This window comes from Falco peregrinus, chromosome 3 (genome assembly GCF_023634155.1).
Source record: "Falco peregrinus isolate bFalPer1 chromosome 3, bFalPer1.pri, whole genome shotgun sequence".
Taxonomy (NCBI): Eukaryota; Metazoa; Chordata; class Aves; order Falconiformes; family Falconidae; genus Falco; species Falco peregrinus.
This window is the reverse complement of record NC_073723.1, coordinates 28,577,819-28,599,996: the sequence shown is the minus strand read 5'-3', so window position 1 is coordinate 28,599,996 and position 22,178 is coordinate 28,577,819. Positions and strand designations below refer to the sequence as shown.

The window sequence follows — 22,178 nt, the reverse complement described above, 5'->3', positions numbered from 1 at the left end:
CTGGCACAGATTTTTTCTGACATTCATTGGGCACCAGAGGAACAGGAGCCAAAGTTGGTCCCTGCTGGTGAGGTCATGGAAGCATCCAAAAAACCATCTTTTCATTAATCTCTCGATCCCTTTTCATCATCTGTTGTGAAGATCTCCTCCTGCCTCTGCAGCGAGAGGCACTCGCTAAAAGAACAGGCACCACCGAGGCCCAAAGGTGACCTGTCCCCAATAGCAGGAGTCAACACCTCACCCCGATGCCAGGCTGGTCCATGCAGCTTGCTGTGGCAGCTCACCTCCTTGTACTGCAAGCTTACTAGAGACGCTGCAGCAGTTACCTGGGGACATTCCCAGAGTAACACTACCCAAACTGCGTACTATAACAAAAAAAAAAAAAAAGGGATTGATGATATGGATTTGTGTCTACAAACCCACCAGCAGCCACACTACAGCCAGCACTGTGCTAAATGGTGCAGGCAAAGCAGCAGCAGTGCCGGGGGAAGGACATTTCCCAGGTAAGCCCTTCAAGCAGATTTGGGAAGAAGACTCTGCAGTGCAGGAGACCCCAGTCAGCACAGCTCCAACAAGGAGCTGCGATATTGGCAGCAACTGCTGCCTGTCATAGAAATCCCATGTCTGTCACTTTTATTTCATTAGAAGGGTCAAAATGCAACAGGGAATTCCCAAACCCATCCACACGGCTACACTGAACCATCTACAATTCTTCAAAGCAGGTGTGTGCGCTCCACACTGGCTGAACACGGCCATTCCTGAGATTTACCTGTATTTTAAGCTGATAAAACCCGCGCTTAAGATTTTGGTTAGAGGGCTTGGGGGCAGCCTTGGTTCCTAGAGCCAGATTACGTACGATGGGATGGGAGAAGAAGCCTCTGGCTGTGCCACTGCTGTCACCCGTGCCCAGGCAGCGAGGAGCAGGGCAGGCAGCAGCCAGCAAACCAGGAATAGCAGCAACAGCAGTGTCCACCTTCACCTTCTGCTCCACGGAGAGGGTTTGCTGAAACATGACATTTAAAGGCTTCCCCCTCAACTCTGCTTTTGCGTACGTGTATGCGTACGTCTACGTGTACCAGACGCGTACATCGGGATGCACGTACACGAAGTTTATAGATGCACGTGTGTATTTCTGCAGAGCACAGCGCGCAGAGCGGTCCCCCGTCGCACAAGCCTCCTCCTGGCAAACACATCCAGGGCCACACGTAATATTAACACACCAGCATCTCCAGTGACCGTTTCTCTCCCAGAAGGAGCTCTAGAGAATGCAGCGACAGAAACTTTGGTATTAGCTGACTCAAGGGCTCCACCAGGAGGTAAACCAGCCCGGATCACCCCTTCGGAAGGGCTGGAAGGAAGGTGCTGCTGGGGCAAGCTGGGCAGGGAGGCCAGACTTGCTGCGGAGCCACGTTCAAAGGCTAGGGCAAGGAACTGACGTGGTGCAGAGCCAGCCCGCCAGGGCTCCGGCTGCGCTGCCACGCACACCATGTCCTCATCTGCTGCAAAAATCTTACCAGTCCAGCAACACGGTCTCCAGGCTGTCAAAAAACAGCAAGAGCTTGCTAATTGTCCTGCCTTCGCCCCCTTTGCTTTCCCAGCAAGGGCTGGGCTCACGACGGGCAGGCAGGGCTGGGAGCACGCTGTCGCTTGCGGCTGCTGCTCATCAAGCCCTGGGCTTTGCTACAATCCATGTGTCCGCTGAAATGAGAACCCCGGGAGCTACGGCGGCCGTTTTGGATGTGAAAAGGTGGGATTCTACCCGTGAGCCTCAGCTTCCCTTGCAGCCCCCAGAGACATGTATCTGCTCACCTGACCATTGAAGACATGTCCGCCTCCCATGAGACAAACCACCCCGAAGCACCTTCTCTGTCCTGCTGGCTATAATGCGAGTCGTGCACCAGCCTCGCACTCCAACCCAGAACACACAGACTATACATTGACAGGATGCACCGCACCTTCTCTCCCACGCAGCCCCATCAAGCCTTTTTAAGCGTGATGAACCACATCATGAGACACGCAGAGCCAGACCCAGCTTGCCCACCAGAGCGCTCGGAGGCACATGGGTTCTGCCCAAGACCCAGCACTGATGGAAGAGGAAGCAACCTTCTGCCCTTCCTGCCTGTCACCAGGAGGCACAAAGGGGAGCAGGGACCAGACTTTTGACCTGACACCCCTGAGCGCACAGGTGCCATCAGGTGTGAACCTCTGCCAGCTTGGACCCAGCTGGCCAGCGCTTGGCTGCTATGTCCAGGCACAGTCAGGGTGCCTGACCCAAGGGCACAATGCCCTTGATATATCAGATACCATCCCATCAAAATCGCGTTTCTGGAGTGTCTCTTCTTTGAATCGAAGGGTCTCCCAAGAGATACACCCTTGAGCCAGAAAATTCCAGAAGGAAAATACATTTGCTTGCTCCCTAGACGGCAAATCCCATTCCCAGGAACAAGAAACAGCAAGTCGAGCGCTCACAAAGTGCAAGACAGCGTATGGAGTACTCGTAACTTTCTCCCACAACCCAAAAGCTGTGAACAGCAACTTACTCCAGCACGGCCCAATTTTATCATTTCAGATTTCCCAAGAAAGCATGTCACTAGCAAAGGCATGCTCCTCTCCACTTTCAAGTTTTATTGAAACTACATATTTTACACACAAATGGAGTGGGAGCTGTTGTACCAGACTTTGGTATCTCATATACATTTACAGAACCTGAGCACATAGCAGTTTCATATTTGGATATTCTCTATACTCTCATCTTAATTCACAACAGTCAAACAAAATGCATTTTTAGTACTTCTAGTGACATAAAAATAGGTTCCATTCTTCCAACAACAGACCCATTTACAACATTTTCTCCTTCTCCCCCATCAACAAAGTATTTCCAAAAGGCGTTGGATTTTTCTGAGTCCATAGTTTCCTTGCAGTTGCAGGATGTTAGTGAGGGACACCAGCTTCAGCTTTTCTCTGTATTCTCCAGGCTCCCTCTACCCCTCCCAAGTACCATGTGTCAAATGATGCAGGCTCTTCTCTAGGAAACAAAAAACCAGCTGTCCTGCTTCCATGCTCATTACATACAACCTTTCACTGAGACCAAACAAAAAGAGTCCATTTTGCTGCTTATTTTTTACACCAGAACAATTGTTCACTAGGAACTATGCGAAGGCAGCGGACCTATTTGATGGAACAAGGGTACTGAGGGCTATGCCTGATCTGGGCTAGCAGGGAAATATCACTTATACCACCCCATCACTGATAACCCTGGGCTGTCGGTTCCATCTCATGCCAAGCATACTGAAAGCAGCACAAGATGTCTGCAACAATAAAGAAAGACTGATACAAATCGCTAAACATTATGAAAAAATGCTTGGGTTTAACAAAGCAGAACTCTTTGTCTAGCTGATGTACACTCACTTTGCCTTTGAAAAAATTGAGCACATCTATTTGCAAATAAAATTCACCTACAAGTGAATAGTATCCCTTCCATCGCAAGTACCACTGCAGTACGTCAGCCATTTTTCAATCGCTCCATTCTCTGCATTGACAACAAAAAAAGTTTTTTTTTAAAAAAAAGCTTTCTGGCACACATTGGAACACACCAAAATCCAAACAGCAGTCCCTTTGTAAGATGCTGCTAATCCATACTACTTTGTTTTTGAAAGGTACAATACCTTCCTCCAGAAGCTCTTCTGTGACAATGGTTTCAATGGCTCACATGAAACACACAACCTGAAGCACCTCCATACGTTACCAGTGCTTCCTTACAGCCCAAGTAGTACGTTTGTAGCACCTCAAGGGATAACCCCTTGGAATGATAGGCCTGCTCACCCTATCAACACACAAGTGAAACTGAGAATGAGAGAATCACCCAGCACAACAGAGGGAAGAGAGGAAACACCCAGAGCTGGCTGTTCCAGTGTCCGATGCCGATCGCAACTCAGCGCAACTACAGACTACTTAATAAGGCACTTGTTCAGAGAAGCAGGGACAAACAGGCAGCACAAGCCAAAGAACTACAGGATGTCTTTCTTCTCCAGTACTAACAGGCTTGCCTTTTCAAGGACCATTCAAAGCCACTAACCTGCTCAACAGCAGCTGTAAGACAAAAATTGTATTTGCTTTAAACCCCTACCAACAGCCATCAGTTTTGCAACTAGAGTAAAAACGTTTTCAGACAGAACCCAGGTTCATGGGCAGATCAAACTGTATCCCTGGGTTTAATAAGATATTGAAGTTCAAACCTTATTAATGTCTTCCCACACTCACTTATTACCCTATCTGCAGCAGGACGAAAGAGAACAGCTTTTACTCTAGACCAAATCTATAGCCATGAAAATAGACTGTGAAGATAATTTATAGCAACATATATACATAGAGTGTTACCTCATCTGGTTTTTAGATTAAAATACTCTAACATGAGGTAAATACGTAGCTTGCTTTCTTAAAACAAAATCTTGAAAAAGTAGTAGTATCCAGGTCATTTTTAAAGACAGCAATCACAGCAACTGAGTCAAGGGAATCTTAAAAAGGCCATAATTTTAAAAAGAAGTCATATAAATTTTTTAAAAAGGACACACACCCCCCCCTTTTTTTTTTTTTAAATGACATGGAGAGAAACATATTTACTCCTCAAACAACATGAAAACCCAGGAAACAAATTCCAGCAGACTCCCATTCCAGGACAGGAAATGAAGACAACTTCACAGCAGAAAGTGAGATGAGAAGAGGGAAACAGTCACCATTTTTTGCCAAGTTATCAAAAATCTGCATCCAGAGTGAAGACATTGTCCATTGTTTCTGCCATAACAGCAAAACGCTGATATTCTGAAACCCGCTTCTCAAAGAAATTTGTTTTTCCTTCCAGAGAAATATTCTCCATGAAATCAAAAGGGTTTTCTGCATGAAAGACCTAAGGAAGGGAAACACTATTAGACCGGTGTTCTGATAGGGGAACACTGCTTTAAAAAACCCCAACAAACAGAACAGTCAAACCCTTTCAAACTAGATCATCCCTTGCTGTAACGTGCTGTAGAATCTATGGACAACTATCCAAGCAAATTCAGTCCTGTCACTCCCCAGGAGTTCGGTCCATAGTGAAGTTCACCCACGCAAGGTGCTTATTATCCTTCGAGCACCTCAGCACTTGAGCACAGCATTAAGTTTCCCATTACAAACTTGCAGAGCAACTGAAGGGAAACAATGGCCTAAATTGTTCTTGCTCTTTCAAATAGTGAAGCGTATGTATTAATACTGTGGTTTCGGCTGTCACTCAAAGAAAGTGCAAGCGCTAAATAAGACCTGCTCCCAGGCACATTAAGCACTGCTCTGTGCTGACAGCTTTCCTGGGCTGTCCTGGCAGGCCAGCATTTTGGACGATTGCACCTCTTACCTTTGAGAACCCAAGTTCCATAAGTAACCGGTCCGCAACAAATTCAATATATTGTTTCATCAAAGTGCAGTTCATTCCAATCAGACCTACAGGTAACGCCTCTGTTAGAAACTCCTAGAAGTTAAAATACAGACGACATTTAGAGAAATGAAATTTAAGAAGGGAAAAGGAGAGAAGATGCCTGTGCTTCACAGTAACACATTTATGATATTCCAGGCTCCCCAGGCAGTTGTCTGAATAAATAACTTGCATCACTAAAATCAACAAGTGTCTTCTTTTTTCAGTAGTTGTTTCTATCTTCCTTTATTTTTAGCATGTTTTTCTGGAAAAGGCACGAGAATTTTTATTACTGTCCCTCTCACCTGCCTTTCCCTACACCCCTGGAACATCCCAAGTTTCAATGTAAGCCTGAGCTTCAACTTCAATAAAACCGACAGACCATACTAGTGGGAGCAGGAACAGATCCGGAAACCTCCAGTTTTCCTCGGGTTCCAGCCATTATAGAATGACAGACCAGAGAGGACAGTGATATATATATGAGTGCTGAACCCAGCCATGTGTATGTTTAGGCACCGATGCAATACCAGACAGCATTGTAAGGCAAAGCTGGGGCATTCATCATCATCACAGTAGCTAGATGACAGCAGAAAAGAAAGAGTAAACTGCAATCCTGCCAAACACTCAGCAGTGCAGAAACTTGTATTTGCAGATGGGTGGTAGCACTTCACGTGAAAGAACCTGACAGCAGCCTCAGAAAAAGTCAGAGCCCAGCATGGTACACGTGGCCAGAACAGACCCTGTCTTCTCCAGAGGACAAGCAGGGATGTGTACACAGCAGGGAGATACAACAATCCTGAAAGGACAGAGGTAAACAAACTCTTCCGTAAGAGACAGCTGTGGTTGGACTAGGCAATTGCCGTAGGTCCCTTCCAACTGGAACTATTCCATTCTGTACTAAAGATGGTCTTTCCTCTTTTCCATTATTAAGGACGAAATCAGCTGCCAGCTTCAGCTTCTCCCAGTTGCTCAACATCTGAATCAGAAAGTCCCTCACTCTTATTGTAACCATTATAGAAGAGGGCCAGGATGGTATAATGCATCAGGGATCCAGGCCTGAGTCAAGTATCAAATATGGAATCTCAAAAGTTAGAAATTAATTTGTTGATTTCTGCACATAAGACTGGTCCTGTGCTGCCCATGGTGCTGTCACAGCTGGGCTTACCTGCTCAATTTCAACCGCATTAACAATGATCTCACGGACCCGTTCTTCTGATGGTCTGTTCACTAAATAATGGAACATTAGGCAAGCAAAATCACAGTGCAGACCCTGAAACAACAAAGAACAACGGAAAAAAAAGTAATTTTTTTCCCTCCTCCACATAGTTTGCACTTACGCTGGGGCAGCCTCATTCAGGTTGAAGCTTCCTAGCCTCCTGCTTCTTTGACAGTCTTAATGTTACCACGTGTAGCAGGCATTTAATTTACAGCCCAATTAGTAAGATCTGAAATCCAACACATGCCACCTACGCCAAAATAATGCTCAGCATACATATTTCTTCAGGTACATATTTTTGAGAGCTGCTTTACTGTGAGGGATCCCACAAAGAACCCTGCTGGGTCCCTACCTCTCAGAGATGGATTTGCAGAAAGAGTCCTACGTCAAGACCTGCAAAACTACCTGCTAGTTAACAGACTGTTTACCTGCTCTCTGCTTTGAGATTTCTGTACAGAAATACTTGTTTCGAGTTCTTTTAGTAGCATTTCTTCCCTTGCTTGTCCTCACAGAATTTTCAGAAAGGAAGATTCAGATTAGAGTCACAAAATCCAAGACCAACAAGTTCTTTCTCCACACAACGTGCAGTTACCGCAAGGAATGTGCCGCCACAACATTCATAGGGTTTTGACGCTTCAGGCTACGGTGCCCCAACTCAACCCACCTTTACATTTCACCTAGCTATCCTGTACAGAGCCCAGAAAATTGTGTTCTTTCCCAAGATTTCCAGAAAAACCTCCAGTCTGGATAACTGGATAACATCGCATCAGATGAGCGATCCCTCACAGTCCAAGGGGGGGTACCACACAGCTGCTCCAAGAGGTGCCTCAGTCGCTACTTGAGCTTGCCTGGCTACAGCTTGAGCCTCTGGTTTCAGCCATAGCCAGCGCTGCTAGACTAAAGGAACACGGTGCTACCATCTCTCCTCTCAACAGCAAGGTGGTAATTACAGTCTACAAGCACCATGAGGGCACACCCAGAGTGGTAACCCATCAGAAGGATTTGGCAGACTATGGGCTACGAGTGCTATTGTTAACGAGGGTCAAAACAAAAACCAAGCAGCAAAATCTTTTTCAGAAAGGCTACAAAGTGTTTGTAGTGATTCAGGTCATGAAACAGCCCTGAAATAACATAACTGGGGGAATACTCCCCCTCTAGGGACAGCATTAGCTGCCTGCTGCAGGGCTTCCTGCGGTCCTGTCCAGGGCACCAGCACCAGCACAATGCAGGACATGCCTGGCTTCTCACCCAAACCAGTATGCTCCGTTGACTGGTGCTCCCAGCGGCTTTGCACCTTTAAGAATCAGAGATGCACCAGCTCAAAGAACAGCCTGGGAACAGAGCCTGCAGCTCAAAAAACATATTGAGCATTAACCACTTATCTGATCAGATGCATCAGAAAACAGTTCATGTAGTTTTCCACTGTGGATTCTTTTTACTGCCACTGCTTTTGTAACAGCATTTCCTGGTTTGCAATGCAGGTGCTGTGTGCACCAAGCCTTACCCTTCATAACAGCTCTGCAGTTGGAATTACGCCAGCGGAGCTCAAGAAAAATTCAGTCTTTTGGTGCTCAGCTCTGCAGAGAAGTACAGTTACAGTGCTGTATAGAGGAACTATATAGAAATGATCCTTCTAACAAACAAATACCTCCTCACTCAAATGGATCAGTTCATGATGACTCAGAAACAGGAGACACAAAGAAGGTCAAGGCTGAAGAGCTGTTTGGTTTTGCTTACTGATCATATCACTTTCTTCAAAAGTGTCTTTTAAATTAAAGGCATCTTGTAAGATGTCTCCTTTCAAAACAGTTTATCAAATCCATGGAAATTACTTCCATTATGATAAAGCTCTTGATTCTTTTAGACCAAGTCTGTTAAGTTCAAACCACTGGCATGTTTATACTGTACACAAAACTGGTCTTTCCACTTTTTCAGCACTGACAGCACCATAAGTTGTGCGATGCCTTAAAGACAGGCCCCAACTGTAAGCAACCGCTGCCAGCTGGCAGGCAGCAGCACAGGAAGCAGTGAGAAGAAAAGGGCACTTGTCAGCACGTGGCCTGCCACATTCAGTGTGCTGACACACAGCCCCTTAGACACATCACATCTTCAGCTAAGAAGCACTCCCCTCCAAGGCAGCTCTGCAGCTGCCCCTCCCAGGAGATTCTATCGCTGCACAGGAACACCAGAACATGGAGGGGAGCGCTACCTGCTGCTACTGCAGCAGCCCACCACAGCTGGCTAGACGGCAGATGCAGAAGGCCGTCTGCAAGCTCTGGGACCCACAACTAGGGGCAGATGGGGAGAGGTACAGGAGACCACTTGAACTCGACTGCAGCAGCTAAGGCAGAGAGCAAGGCCGAGTCACGTCCTAGCTAGGTCCTTGCCCAAGCCAGCCCCCACTGCAGCAGGAGACTATGCAATCCCACACCAGTCCTTAAGACAGCCAGGCCTTTGCCTCCCTTCACAGCACAGGAAAAGAAACATCCCCTTCAATCCAAAAAGTCCACCCTTTTGATCATACTATGCATTGAGGTACTGCTAACAGTTCTGTTTACTCCCTTTAAAAACAGGGGGACACAGCAGCACCTAAGACTGTAAGTTCATTAGTAACATTTAACTAGAGGTCTCCTTCTTTCCCCTTTTCACAAATATTCTGGGAATAGCCTGCTCCCTCGCAGGACTCCAATCTTCATACATGTCAGTAGTTACAGCTCCTCCGTCAGGCTGCAGGAACAGGGTCAGGCACTGCTCTGGAGAAAGTACCTCTCTTCTCTGTGCTGCCTGGCAGGTGATGTTAAAGCAGTCACAGAAGGATTACTGCAGGAGAAGCTCTAGAGAGCATGGCCTGCAGTTACCTGGCAGGTAACCAGGACCTCTGTCCTACCAGGACAGTGGACCTTCCCTGGAAAACCCTACTGCTGACGCTGGCTAGCAGAGAACCTACTCAGACTACTACAGCCTCCTTGGCCTCCACCACTGTCAACATTAAAAAGGCTCCGTTGTACCCAGATACACATCCATCCCCTGCTCACTGCTGGATTCTCTTTTTCACTGGTTCCTACCCAAATACTGCCTTCGGCTCTCTTTGCCCTTGCTTCAACCCTCCCTGCCACCAGAGGTGGGCCACTCTGGCAAGACTATGGGATCTTAGTGAATATAATGCTGCCCTTCCCCTGGAAACTCACTTTCCTTCCCAGACAGTATGTAGAACATGACAAATTACCTCATCTCTGCTAATAAGTTCATTGGAGAAAGTCAGTCCAGGCATCAGGCCCCTTTTCTTCAGCCAAAATATAGCAGCAAAGGAACCCGAAAAGAAGATGCCTTCAACTGCAGCAAAGGCAACCACTCTCTCACCTGTTTAACATAACACATTTTCAGTTAGACACAAAATAGCGTATTGCTCATCAGGAAGATGCACTGTTTGCAGCAGACAGACCAATGCTGGAGAGGAGTAAACCCCTTTGCAGCACCAGGTGCCGTATCTGACCGCATCTTTTGGCACATCCTGAGGCATACAGGGTATACACATGTAACAGCACTTAACCACAGGCAACCCCAGCAGAACTGAAGAACCAGGGCACCCACTGAAACTGTCACAGGTCAGAAGGGAAAGAATGTAACTGTCCAAAGTGGCCATGACATTGGTAGTCCTTCATCGCCTTCTCCTAAAAGGCAGGAAAATGGCTGTATGACTAATAGACAAAACTGAGAGAAGAGTCAGCCTTCTATAAATTAAACAGAAAATCCTACACCTGAATTTCTGCTTGTTGAGAATCTACACAAAACCATATTCTTGCAAGAGTGGAAGACCACAGACCATAATTCATCAAGAAGAAAACAACAATTTGTGATATCCCACCTTTCATCAAGGGAAAACACAGCATTATTGGTCCCAGTTCTCCTTACTCTCGACAGGAATGTATTTCTTCAGACTGCAAGACCATCTGACTGCTTGGTAAAGACACATCATTAGATGTGCTCTATTTTAAACAGCTTCAAAAAATCCATGAGTATATTCTAACACAAAAACCTTTTGCATTAAGTGCTGGTGCCTTCTTCCAGTGAGAACTGCATAGAATTTTGTTTAAAAAATAAAATAACCCCAAAAAAGCCAAATGTCCCACGTCCTCTATGGGATGCAAATGCCATCTGCTGGTTCATCTGAAGAAATTCAAGTTAGAAAAAAAAGCGTGAAGAGTGACACGATCTTAGTAACTTCTATGACGCTTCTAGGGGAATAATTTGTCTGGCAACACTAAAGATCTCTTATGTTACTTCTAGAGAGGACTGGAGGAAGGCTGCTCATACAAAATAGATTTAATGAAGCACAAGACTGAATATTGACACAGTTTTTACTATATTCCACCTGACTAGCTATAATACAAATGAATGCTGAAACAAAAATTACCCACCAGCAGCACCACATAACGTGAGCACACGCTGGGAGGCTGAGACTCCACAGAACAGATACAGCAATATGGCAATTGAACTTTCAGCATGAGAGACCACCCAAAGCTGTGGAGACCCACTTGCAGGCCAGGTCCCCAAGCTGGAAGGAAACACCAAGCAAACAAGCCAGCCAGCCACTTTCATATATCGTATCTCATAATCTGGAAGACCTGGCCCCCTCAAATGTTTTAGACTTCAGAAGTTTTCTCAATAAGATGAAAATCCAGAAGAGCAGAAATATACTTTACAAAAATGTGGATAGGATGCATGAAGTTGGGGACCAGGGGGTGGAGGGGATATTGTTTTTTGGGTTTGGGAACCTTCTGATTCTTGGCATATCCCACACTGCTGGAAGCCAAATGAAAGAGATGAAGATGAGGCTCCACACACAAGAAGCAAAGGCAGACTGGGAGAAAGTGGGATGTTCCAGGACAGGAGAATCTACAGCTACAAAAAGAACCTCGCTCAAACAAGAGCTGTGAACAACAAATACTGCAAAATAATGATATTCAGGTTTATTTTGTTCATCTCGCTGAGTCTTTCCATCTCCTATGCTTTCTCTAAGTATAGAGGATATTTGGTTTAGAAAATTCACCAGAGTCTGACCATTATTCATTTCAGCTACAACACACCCTTCAGAGTCAACATCGTAAGCTGCATGCAAAACCCTGGAAAGGACACCCTGCACCACACTGATAGAAGCTGAGCCAGTGTCACAGCTCTGAAATGAGGTACAAAAGCTAGAAACCTGGTCCCAAGAGCAAATCAGAAACACCAGAGACAAACGATTCTCGAACCCTTTTTTGCTCAGGCTCAGTCATGCTGTTACAAAAAAAGGGCTAACATCACACAGGAATTTGTCTGTGTGAACATGAACACAGGAAAAGCCTGAACTTGCAAGACTCCAGCTGCCCAGTTCTGAGCACCAGAGTACAAAATAGGAGGCAACTGGGTGAAAAAAACCTGTAACTCCTAGAAAACAAGGTCTACAAGCAAAAACTGAAGAAACTAGGCTTATTTGGTATAAAGAAAAAAAAAGACAGAGAAACCCAAAGCATTTTTCATAACATGATTCTAGTGAGCACTGTCATTACTACATCACTTTAGCTGAAGATAAAAACACGCATGCTCACCAGAAGTTACTTCCAGTTCTTTAGTTAAACCAGAGACCCACACGCCACATCTGTGGAGAATTTCATTTCATGTCCCAGGGATGCAGCTCACTCCCAGAGGGTTAGCTTGTGACATGTGCAACACAAGTTTTTAAGAAGCTACGCACCAAAAGTGGATTCTCTGTCTTCAATCCACTTCAGAGCCCAGTCTGCTTTCTTCTTGACACAAGGCATTGTTTCAATAGCATTAAATAAGAAATCCCTATAGAAGAAAACAAAGAGAAAACATCAAAATAATAAGAAGGGATTTATGTATATATCTGCTCTGGTTGTCCCCACTGGCTCCACCAGGCAGAGGCACCCATTACACTAGACTCTGAACTAACCCAAGTAAGAAACCATTCCCACCCAAAAGGGGTGATGGTCTCCAATAACAAGGACACAGGGAGGCAGATGGGCAGTAAGCAACAAACCCAAGGTCTCAGTGGAGGTGAGCTGCAGATAGGAAGTGAACTGAAATGTCCCACCCCAGGAGTGCCCACCCATCAGACCATGCTGCCTCTCAAGACTCCAAGCCAGATGGCAGCCACTTCCTAGACACCGAGCTAAACCTCATCCTGCCCAGCTCCACAAAAGGAACCAGATAATTCCCACGGGCACAGGCTCTGTTCCTGTGCTAAACACCTGAAAGGAAATCTTGCATTCCTCCTACTATCACCACGCAGGATGCCACCATGGGCAACCAAGCTCTGCCTGACCATCACCACGGTGGACCCTCTAAGGGAAAGTGCTTCTTTTCAAACGTACTACTATTGAAACCAGGAAGTTCTCCAGACAACAAAAGTGATGGGGCTTTCCAGAGAACCCAGTATTTCAAAAAAAAGCAGTTCAAGTTGTATGAAAAAGCACCGACAACAAAAAAGCTGAAAGGATGCAATATATTGATTACATAAGTTAGAAACACCTGTTGGATCATGAGCACTCAGTTCCCCAAGGCAAACCCTTTGCTGATGTCAGAACAAGCACCTCAGGAGCAAAATAACCATAAGGAGCTTGTCCCAACCTTTAAGAGCATTTCACATTGCCTGCACTTCCTGTACTCAAAGATCCACACAAACATTAATGACACTCCCACGCATGTCTGTTGGTCAGTAATAGTCCTCTCCATCCTGGGGGTCAGGCAGGCAGGCCTTGAAAGCTTTAAGGAACTACCCCCAACTCCCCCAGTAAGTCAGGATGAAAGAGAAGACAGCTGCTGCTGCCCAACAGTGGTGCCACTGGACTAGGTGACAGATTTCTAGAGGTTTACCTTTTCTCAGGGTCTTTGATGTAGGTGTCTATCAGCAGGCTGTACATCTCTGAGTGAACGTTCTCAATGAGAATCTGAAAGCCATAGAAACAACGTGCTTCTGGGATCTGCACCTCCTGACTGAAACGTGCCACCTATCAAAACCAGAAAGCACAGCAATGAGTACAGTAAAACCAGTCCTGCGTGACAGTACTCTAAGCTTAGCAGGAGAGACAATCAACCTCTACCACAGAGAAAGGATGGGAGCAGTTCAGCCCTGCTTTACTCACAGGTCTGTCAACAGGACAGGTGTGGTGCAGAAGAAAATAAAGCAAGCTAGCTATAATAAGTAAACACACCTGCTGTGCATATTGGATAGAGAGCTGCAGTGAAACATGAGGGCACACATACACAGGACAACAGCAAAATATTGCAATAGTAAACACTTCGTACTGAACAAAGCCTCAGACTTTTTGTTCATCGTTAAAAAAAATAAAACACTATGACATAAGATGTGTTTCTGCAATATATGCACATGAACTACGACATATTCTGCATGTTACAGACATTCAAGATCTAAACGGGGCATTTGCAGTCAGATACCACTGATAAGCTGTGATGAGACATTCTGCAGCCCAGAACTGATTTCAGCAGAAAGATTTCCCCACCTTTTTAGCAGCACCCACTTGCAGCCCTAAAAGATTCTAGGACGCTGTTCAGTGAGAGTAAGATAGATTTTACCAAAATGAAGATGACAGAGCATGGCACAGCATAACCCTTCCCTACTTCTCATCTAACACAAGTATGGGAAGAAGTGTAAGGTTCTATTAAGTCACTGAGAAATGCAGATCAACACAGCCAGGCAGAAGGGTGAACTTAAAAACTGTGTCCAAGAGTGATGTGATTTGGAGTCTCACTGACCACAGTAAACCAAATTTAACTCAGGCACTGGTCCCAGAACAACTTGCTTACTCCCCTGAGCAAAGGTGAAATGATGGGAAGAAAAAAAAAAGTACACAATTAATAAACTTATGCATTAATGTGAGAAGACCCAAAAGAAAAGCCAGTAAGCCAATAAAATGAGTAAGTATTCAAGCCCTCTGTAAAGCCTTCTCACCAGGTTTTCATTTACAATTCCATCACTGGCTGCAAAAAATGCCAGAACATGAGAGATAAAGTATTTTTCATCTGCTTTCAGCTTGTTCCAGTGAGGAAGGTCCTTTGACAAATCAACCTAATGAAAAGAAAAAAGAACGTTATTGGCCTTTTGAGTTTGTCATTCTGTAAGAACAGAAGCAGCCCAGTCAAGTAACTAAGGCAGAGTTCTGGCATTTGCTCTCAGATCTTTATATGTAGAGGATTTAAATACGCGTGACTGTAAAAGACAGCAGACACACCACAGTACTGACGTCTCCCTCTACAACAGTAACATCAACGTGCTTGCTTTGCAGTTTACACTATTGTAATTTGGAATAAAAATCAGTGTCTATTGAATTATGAGAAAATGAGATTTTGAGAAGCGTTTGTATCTTCCTGTCATGAGCACAAACACACACCAGCAAGCAGAGCTCACTCTGAGACACTTAAACTCTACTTGAAATAAATGCTGGTACTCCAAGGAACTTGTACCCAGGTGTGCCAAAAGAAGGACCGAGGGGACATTTGCCTTTGGCAGATGTTTGCCCTCCATCCTGCCAAAGAACGTGCCAGGGTGAACACTGCAACTGCTCTCGTCTGCCAGACTGAACTCTAGCCACAGTAGAAAACCACAACCTCCCTCTCATAGGTCTTTTTTGTTTCTTTGGAGGGATTTCTGAACTGCAGCAGCAGTTAAGTAGGGCCAGATGTGAAAAATACAAAGGCAATACATAATTACATATGCATATATGCGTGTGTGTATATAAACACACAAACCAGTTCTACAGTTAACTTTCCAGTTCATTTGGAAATGCACTGACAGATGGCAGGACAGTGTAAGAAGGAACCAGTAACATGGTAAAAGGGCGATGCTGGTAAGGCAGGATTTAAATGCCGTTTCTTAACAGTTTAAACCAATCTCTACTGCAACAGGGCACAAGTCTCCCAGGCAGGCAATGGAATAGCATTTTCACGGAGAGTTGCGCCTCACCATTCCAGGATGCTTTCTGGTCTATTTAGACCCTGCCAGCGCTTGCAGCTCACTCCTCTGCAATGGCAGGTCACTGCTCACAAATGAGCAAAGACTGCAGAAGCTTCAAGTTGGAACAACGAGCTCCGCTGGCAGGTAACCTCTCCAGATCACTGCAGCACTCAGAAGCCTCTGCTGCTGCAAACGTAGTGACCTGAGGACTGCTGAGGTCTGGCTAACCAGCAGCCTCGGGGCAAACCTTACAGCCTGCGTTATAACACAGGGCAAGCATCTAACCAGGGAAATCAGGAGTCACTTAGAAGCATTTTTAGAAAATACCCGATTACCACCAACTTTCTGGAAATTAAGTGCCTAACATTAAAGAACAGCATTCACGTGAAATTTCCCAGGGCATCTTACACAGTCGAGGAGTTAGTTGCAGATACAGAGCAGGGTACGAGCTATCTGTCCACAAATCAGAGCTATCTAACTTAGGCTCCCTCTATAGCCAGAGAAGCGCCCCAGGATGCAATTCCAGCTTGCCCTAAACCAGCTCCGCCGAATTGCCCTATGGAAGCAGCTTTCCTCATGTTTGATGCAACTAACTCCAACCCTTACAACACAGAAGCCACCACCAGCAGAGCTAGGAAGGAAGCCCCAGGACCCCGGTCTGAGTGCCTTGTGCCAACCCACCGGCCCCAGGGCTCACCTCTTCTGCTGTCCAAAAGGAGGCCTGCGCCTGTTTATACATTTTCCAGATGTCTGGGTACTGGATGGGGAAGATGACGAACCGGCGGGGATTTTTCCTGAGGAGAGGCTCCTCATCAGGGTCCAAGCCATTTTCAGGCACGCTTGGAGAGGAGCTCTGAAGATAAAGCACAGTTCTGGTTAACGTTGCCATTACTTACTCCTCCTCTTCCCCATATCCCAAAGATGTGGTCCAAAAGCCACCCATGTCACTCAGGCACTCACCTGCCCACCCCGGGTGGATGCTCTACTCATCCCTGGGATACCTGCGCCCTCACCCTCCATCTGTGCTCCCACTGCTGGGGTGGCAGCACTACCCGTCTGCCCAGCTTCACCCAGTGCTGCTAACACCAGCCGCCCCTCCCAGCTGTGCCAGCACCAGGAAGCGCCCGACACCTGCACGCTGCAGAGAAAGCCCTTCCCACCCCAAGGAGAAAATCTGCCCCGGGAGACGACATCAGTCACCGCAGCACTGCACCCGGGGAGATAGGTGAGAGGTCACCGCACACTGCTGCCAGCCAGCATCCAGCACAGCTCTGCGAGGCTTACCACCCAGGTTACCTCCAAATCCAGCCACCTGGGCCTGGATGGACTTTCTTAAAAATGCCAAGAGATCACAGCAACTAATCCTGTTGGGTGGAAGAATAGCCCTGTGCCTCAGTGAGCCTCTGTGTGGATGTTCATGTGTGCAATCCTGTGGTGGGCAGAAGGCAGCCTGCACATCAGCACAGCTCCAGAGGCTGCTCTGGAGACTGTCCCTTGAGCGCCGATATGAAGCTCTGTGCCTCTCTTTCCAACAACAGGCAGCAGAAAAATCCCTGCCTGGTGTCACCCATCCCCACGCCGCTTCCTCTGTCAGGGCTTCCAGAGAATGCCTGTGTACAGCTCTTCCCCAAGAGAGTTATCAGCCCACCCGAGGTGGGGATGGCTGGTGTTTAGGACAAAGTCAGTGAACAGCAGCATGGAGAGGGCATTCTGTGAGTAGGGCCTTCATGTCACCTCCAGCCGGGGACATCTGCTCCTAGGATCAACACCAGACAGCAATCCTGCCAGGCACATCACCAAGCACCTACTGAAGACAACCATTGTGAAGAGCTGTCAGGACAGCACATAACAACCTCTCCAGAAGGCCTGGTGACTCACACTGATCAAAAGTTTAGCCAGCAGGACACCTTTCTGGGTCAGTTCTGAGATCCTGCTGACAGTGCCGTAGAGGATAACTAACCACAGGCAGTGTATGAGGTACTATATATAATGCAGCAGGGAAGGGGAGCAAAAGGTTTTAAATACCGTTGCTACCGCGCTCCTAGGAGGTGCCAAAGTCCCTTCCCTACCCAGTCTGCTTGTAGCCACTCACACAGTAAAAAGTAATCTTTTACTTCAGTTTGGGAAATACCCTCAAACAAATAATTCTGCTCACGTTTAACAAACGCACACACATGTACACTGGATAGCTGGCCTATGTACCACAGATACACAAAGCAAACACACCAGGAAGCACCTTCTGGGTTACAATTTTACCACTTTATTATATTTTTAAGTATTATGCAAGTACATCAGATTTCCCAGCATCATCTTACGGAGTCTCTGCTGAAGGCCACGAGAGCGCAAAACCTTTTGCATTTGCCAGGATGCAGAGATGGTTGCAGTAAACCATTGGAAGTGCCGCAGAGAGTCTCGGCCCGGTGTGTATGGCACCCTGCCTTAACACGCACCTTCTCCAGGCCTGCCATGCAGCTAGCCCCTCCGTCTGCTTCTGCACCAGCCATCATCCTTGGAAAAGGAACCACTGCAGAAGTCTTCCTCGTTAGCCCAGCATTTTCTTCCTATGCTACCTGAGGACTATCCCCAAGTGTTTATATCAGCAGTTACTAACTTCAGCCTTGCTGTTCCCAAGTCGTTGAAAAGCCAGCAGGCAGGGCCCATAACACCAGGAGATAACTTGAAAAGTACTTCTGGCGTACCAAAGTGAAGTGGAGCACAGGAAAAGCCAAGTTCCAGTATGGCAGGAAAACCAGAGACCAGCACAGAGACAAGGAGCATTTATCATTTTTCCAATGGCCTTTAACAGCTGCCACGCTGCAGACCACAGAGAGAGGGATCATCACACCAGAAATACTGTCTGCACACAGTGAGACAGAAATGCAAGAGAAGAAAAGGTCTGTGACACAGTGTGTACACTCTGGGAAGCCCTGATGGCAGGACAGCAGAAGGATAGCTTCCTGGAGCTAAACACTCCGAGTGATGGCATGACCTCGAAGAGGACTACCACACAGTTCTGGAAAATGGTACAAGTTTTTTTTAAAAAATAGGTGGCTTTTTTAAATGTTAATAAAGGAAGGGTCGGCCCACAGAAACTACACCATACTGGAATCTTCTCCTCAACCTATCTCCCACCTCCCCTAAGCCCTTCTGGGGTAGAGAGGAGTTTCACAAGCAGGCTTGATTTCTTAGTTGACAACCAGACAGCTGCTGGCCCCAAGACAGTCCAGTCTCTCCATTTTGGCTTCCATCCCTCTTAGCAAAAGTTTTATCAAAAGCAATACTCGTTACCTTTCCTGTTTGTTAACGCAGTACATGTCTTGGTACAACTCAGCTGAAAATTCATGGAAGATACTACTCCAATTCAATTTGGGATGTACAGCACATTCGGAGTGCTGCCAGGGCTTCAGAACAGCCACCACCTTGTGCTGAAGGACACAATGCATTCCCAGCCCTGCCTTCCTGGCCCCGGGGGGCACTGGCAGAGGTACGGGAAGCTGGAGAAGGTAACAGTCACTAGGGCAATACACCTCCCGCTTTCAGTCTGCACCCTGGATCTTTTCCCTGATCCTATGATGGTTCACAGAACGGTCAACACTCATCATCATAACGAATAGTGTCCAGTTTGTAATGCAAATGTGCTACTTGCCGTTCAGACAAGCACGGAAGAGCTGAAGCTAGCAGGCACAGCCCAACCTCTGCTCTAGCAGAGTCGGCCAGAGCAGACTGCCCAGGACCATGTCCCGCTGAGGTTTCAATATCTCCAAGGATGGAGATCATGCAACCTCTATGAGCAACCTGTGCCAGCATTTCACCACCTCGACGAAAACCAGAGTGTTTTCTTACATGCAAATGGAACCTTCTGTGTTTCAATGTATGCCTATTTCCTCTGGTGCCATTATGGAGCACTACTGAGAAAACCCTGGCTGCATCTCCTTTATTCCTTCCATCAGGTGTTTACACACACTGATGAGATCTTCCAGAGCCTTCTGTTCTCCAGGTTGAGCAGTCTCGGCACTCGTGGCTTCTCTTCATGTGACAGATGCTCCAGTCTCCTAATCATCAGCCCTTTGCAAGATGCACTCCAGTATATCATACCCCAGTTATTCTGCAACTGTTAAACTCTTCTGGTGGTGACAATTAATTCAACGGACAACAAAGACTGCCTGGTGGTACTGAAGCTCTTTCCATTAATTTTAAATTCAGCAAACTAGGAAACAATTAACATATATACACAGGTACAACCACCATCGCACAGCAACAGCTGTTGGCCTATGCGTGCAAGTATCTCAGTTATATGCCCTTTATCAGTTGTTGCCAGAGAAAAAGCTCAAGGCCCATCACGATATGTATCCATAAGCCCTCTCACACCCAGGCAAGAGGTGGCTCTGAGGCAGCCCAGGGCGGTGCAGACCATGCCAGCGGTGAGGCTGGTTAGATAGCCGGCACCCCGGGAAGAGGCAGCACCCCATCGCACAGCACGACGCTGCTGGTTCCTTACGCTCAGGATGCACAGGATGGCCGTTTGCCTCCGGCAGGCCAGAACGAGCTTCACAGTGGGTACAGCATTCTGCTGTTCACAGGGGGGAACGTTTTCTGGGATTTTTTAGGTTTGTATCTAACACAGCACAGCCCAGTTTCTGGAAACTTGAGTACTGCTGAGACACAAAGGTTCGGGAAGACCACGTGGGGCTCTGTGCCATGAAGATCCGCCACCCTCCCACACCCCTGCCTGCCTTGGCAGGGTCGCGCCGGGGAGAAGCCCCAGGAGGGAGCTCAGGCACCCCCCGGGGCCGGGCTCCCCTGGTCGCGGCTGGGCAGCCAGCCCCCGCAGCACCCAGGCCTGCCCCGCGGGGGGCTGCGGGCACCGGCCCCGGGCAGGCAAAGCCCGGCGCTGCCCAGGCCCCCCCCCCGGCGCCGGGGCCCGAAGCCCGGCCGGCCGCTTTTACTCGCCACACGCACGTTCCAGTGGCCTCCGCGGCGCCGGTGCCCGAGGGCTGCGACCCGCCCAAGCCCTTGCGGGGCAAGGACGTGAGGGCGACCCTGCGCCCTTCCCAGGGCCGTCACGGGCGCCACACGGAGCCGCACCAGCAGGTCCTCAGGGCGGGCGGGGGTGAAGCCAGCGCGGCCGGGTCCCCCCGGTGGCAGCCCCGCGCTCCCCGGGGAGGCCTGGCCCGGCGGGGAGGCGGCAGCAGCTGCCGACAGCCGGGCGGCACAGGAGGCCGCGGCGCCGGCGGCCCGGACAGGGCCCCGGACAGGCAGGTGGCGCAAGGCCTGGGACGCGGCGCGCAGGGCTGGGCTGCCGCCGCCCCGCTGCCCCCCAGAGCCGCCCGCACGCCCACACCTCCCCCGGGCGGCGGCGGCTGCGCGCCCGGGACACCCGCCGCAGGGCCCGGCCCCGGCCTTACCCGCCCCGGCCCGGCCGCCTCCTGCAGGACCGCTGGCCCCCGCCGCTCGCCCATGGCCGGCGGCGACTGGGCCGCGGGAGGGCGGCGGCGGGCGAAGGGGAACGGCCGCGGCCGCTCCTCCCCCCGGGCGGGCGGGCGGGGCGGGGACCCCGCGCCGGTGGGCCCAGGGCGGGGAGGGGCCCGGCGGCACCGGGCGTGCGGCGGCACCGGGGCCAGAAGCAGGTGCCCGGGGCCGCCCGCCGGGCCGGGGGCAAGCGGCGTACGCAGGTCTGTGCCCGCTTGCCCTGGGCTCGGCCCCCGCCGCTGCCGGGGCGGAGGCAGACAGAAGGTTGCGGGAGGTGGAGCACTGGGTGCAACCGGTGGGCTTACTGTGTAAGGAAAACAAAAAAACCCAAACCCAAAGAATGAAAGAAAGAAGCAACGACCCCAAAGTAAGGAGAAAATCCTGGACAAGCCTCTGAGAGGCGATACCGGAGGCTGCGTGGGTGGGGGTAACTGTTTGGCCGCAGACACCTGCTGAGGCAGCAGCTGTCACAGAGAGGTAACCTGAAGTTGGCATGGCCGCGTACACATGGGCACTCAAAGTGTACAAAAAAGAGCAACCTATGTAAGGAAAAAAAAGTTTTTTAATCCACCCTGAGCTAACAGAATACCCTTCGGTAATTGCCTTGCACACATACCCAGCTGCTGTGACCGGAGGTGCTTGCGTGGGTCTGCAAGCACTATAATTGTGTGTGGCAGTACCATGGACCTTGGTTTCTGTCCCTTCTTGCAAGTGGGCAGATTTCATCCAGAGCTGGAAAACGCCAGAGTTCAGTGGTTTCCTTTTCCTTCCTGGTCCCAAAGCTGCCCAGGCCCTTGGGCCCCTTTCCTGCAGGCGTGCGGATCATTTACCAAAACAAACAGTCCACAGGAAGAAAAGATAGTAAAATCCCACCCCATGGGTGCAGCCCGGTTTGTCATGAAGACCCACAATCAAAGACACAAACCTAGAAGCAAACACCAGTGAGCAAGAACTAGAAGTTTATGAGTACCAAGACAGTCAGACAGGACTGAGCTATTCTTTAGAGGCCAAGACAAATGCCCAGAGCCCAGCATGGTCCCATCAGGAGGAGGATGACAAGCTGGAGTCCTGGTGTTCCT

General features: G+C 48.5%; 1 protein-coding gene across 1 annotated transcript; it reads right to left on the bottom strand.

Moving 5' to 3' along the window:
* Window positions 1-2,605: 2,605 nt before the first annotated feature.
* Window positions 2,606-21,168, bottom strand: RRM2B (ribonucleotide reductase regulatory TP53 inducible subunit M2B). The gene is made up of 9 exons (XM_055800983.1): window positions 21,036-21,168; window positions 16,328-16,483; window positions 14,629-14,745; window positions 13,533-13,666; window positions 12,391-12,485; window positions 9,883-10,016; window positions 6,606-6,710; window positions 5,384-5,497; window positions 2,606-4,903 (listed from the first exon to the last, which is right to left on the bottom strand). The coding sequence occupies exons 1-9, from the start codon at window positions 21,087-21,089 to the stop codon at window positions 4,751-4,753; spliced, it is 1,062 nt and encodes a 353-aa protein (XP_055656958.1). The 5' UTR covers window positions 21,090-21,168; the 3' UTR covers window positions 2,606-4,750.
* Window positions 21,169-22,178: the final 1,010 nt, after the last annotated feature.

Bases quoted from the DNA above. Each gene is read 5' to 3' on its own strand.
- RRM2B (XM_055800983.1), bottom strand. From the start codon at position 21,089: ATGGGCGAGCGGCGGGGGCCAGCGGTCCTGCAGGAGGCGGCCGGGCCG. The intron at 16,484-21,035 runs GTAAGGCCGGGG...CTTTATCTTCAG, and splicing joins AGGCGGCCGGGCCGGGGCGG to AGCTCCTCTCCAAGCGTGCC. The intron at 14,746-16,327 runs GTGAGCCCTGGG...TCTTTTCATTAG, and splicing joins CCTTTTGGACAGCAGAAGAG to GTTGATTTGTCAAAGGACCT.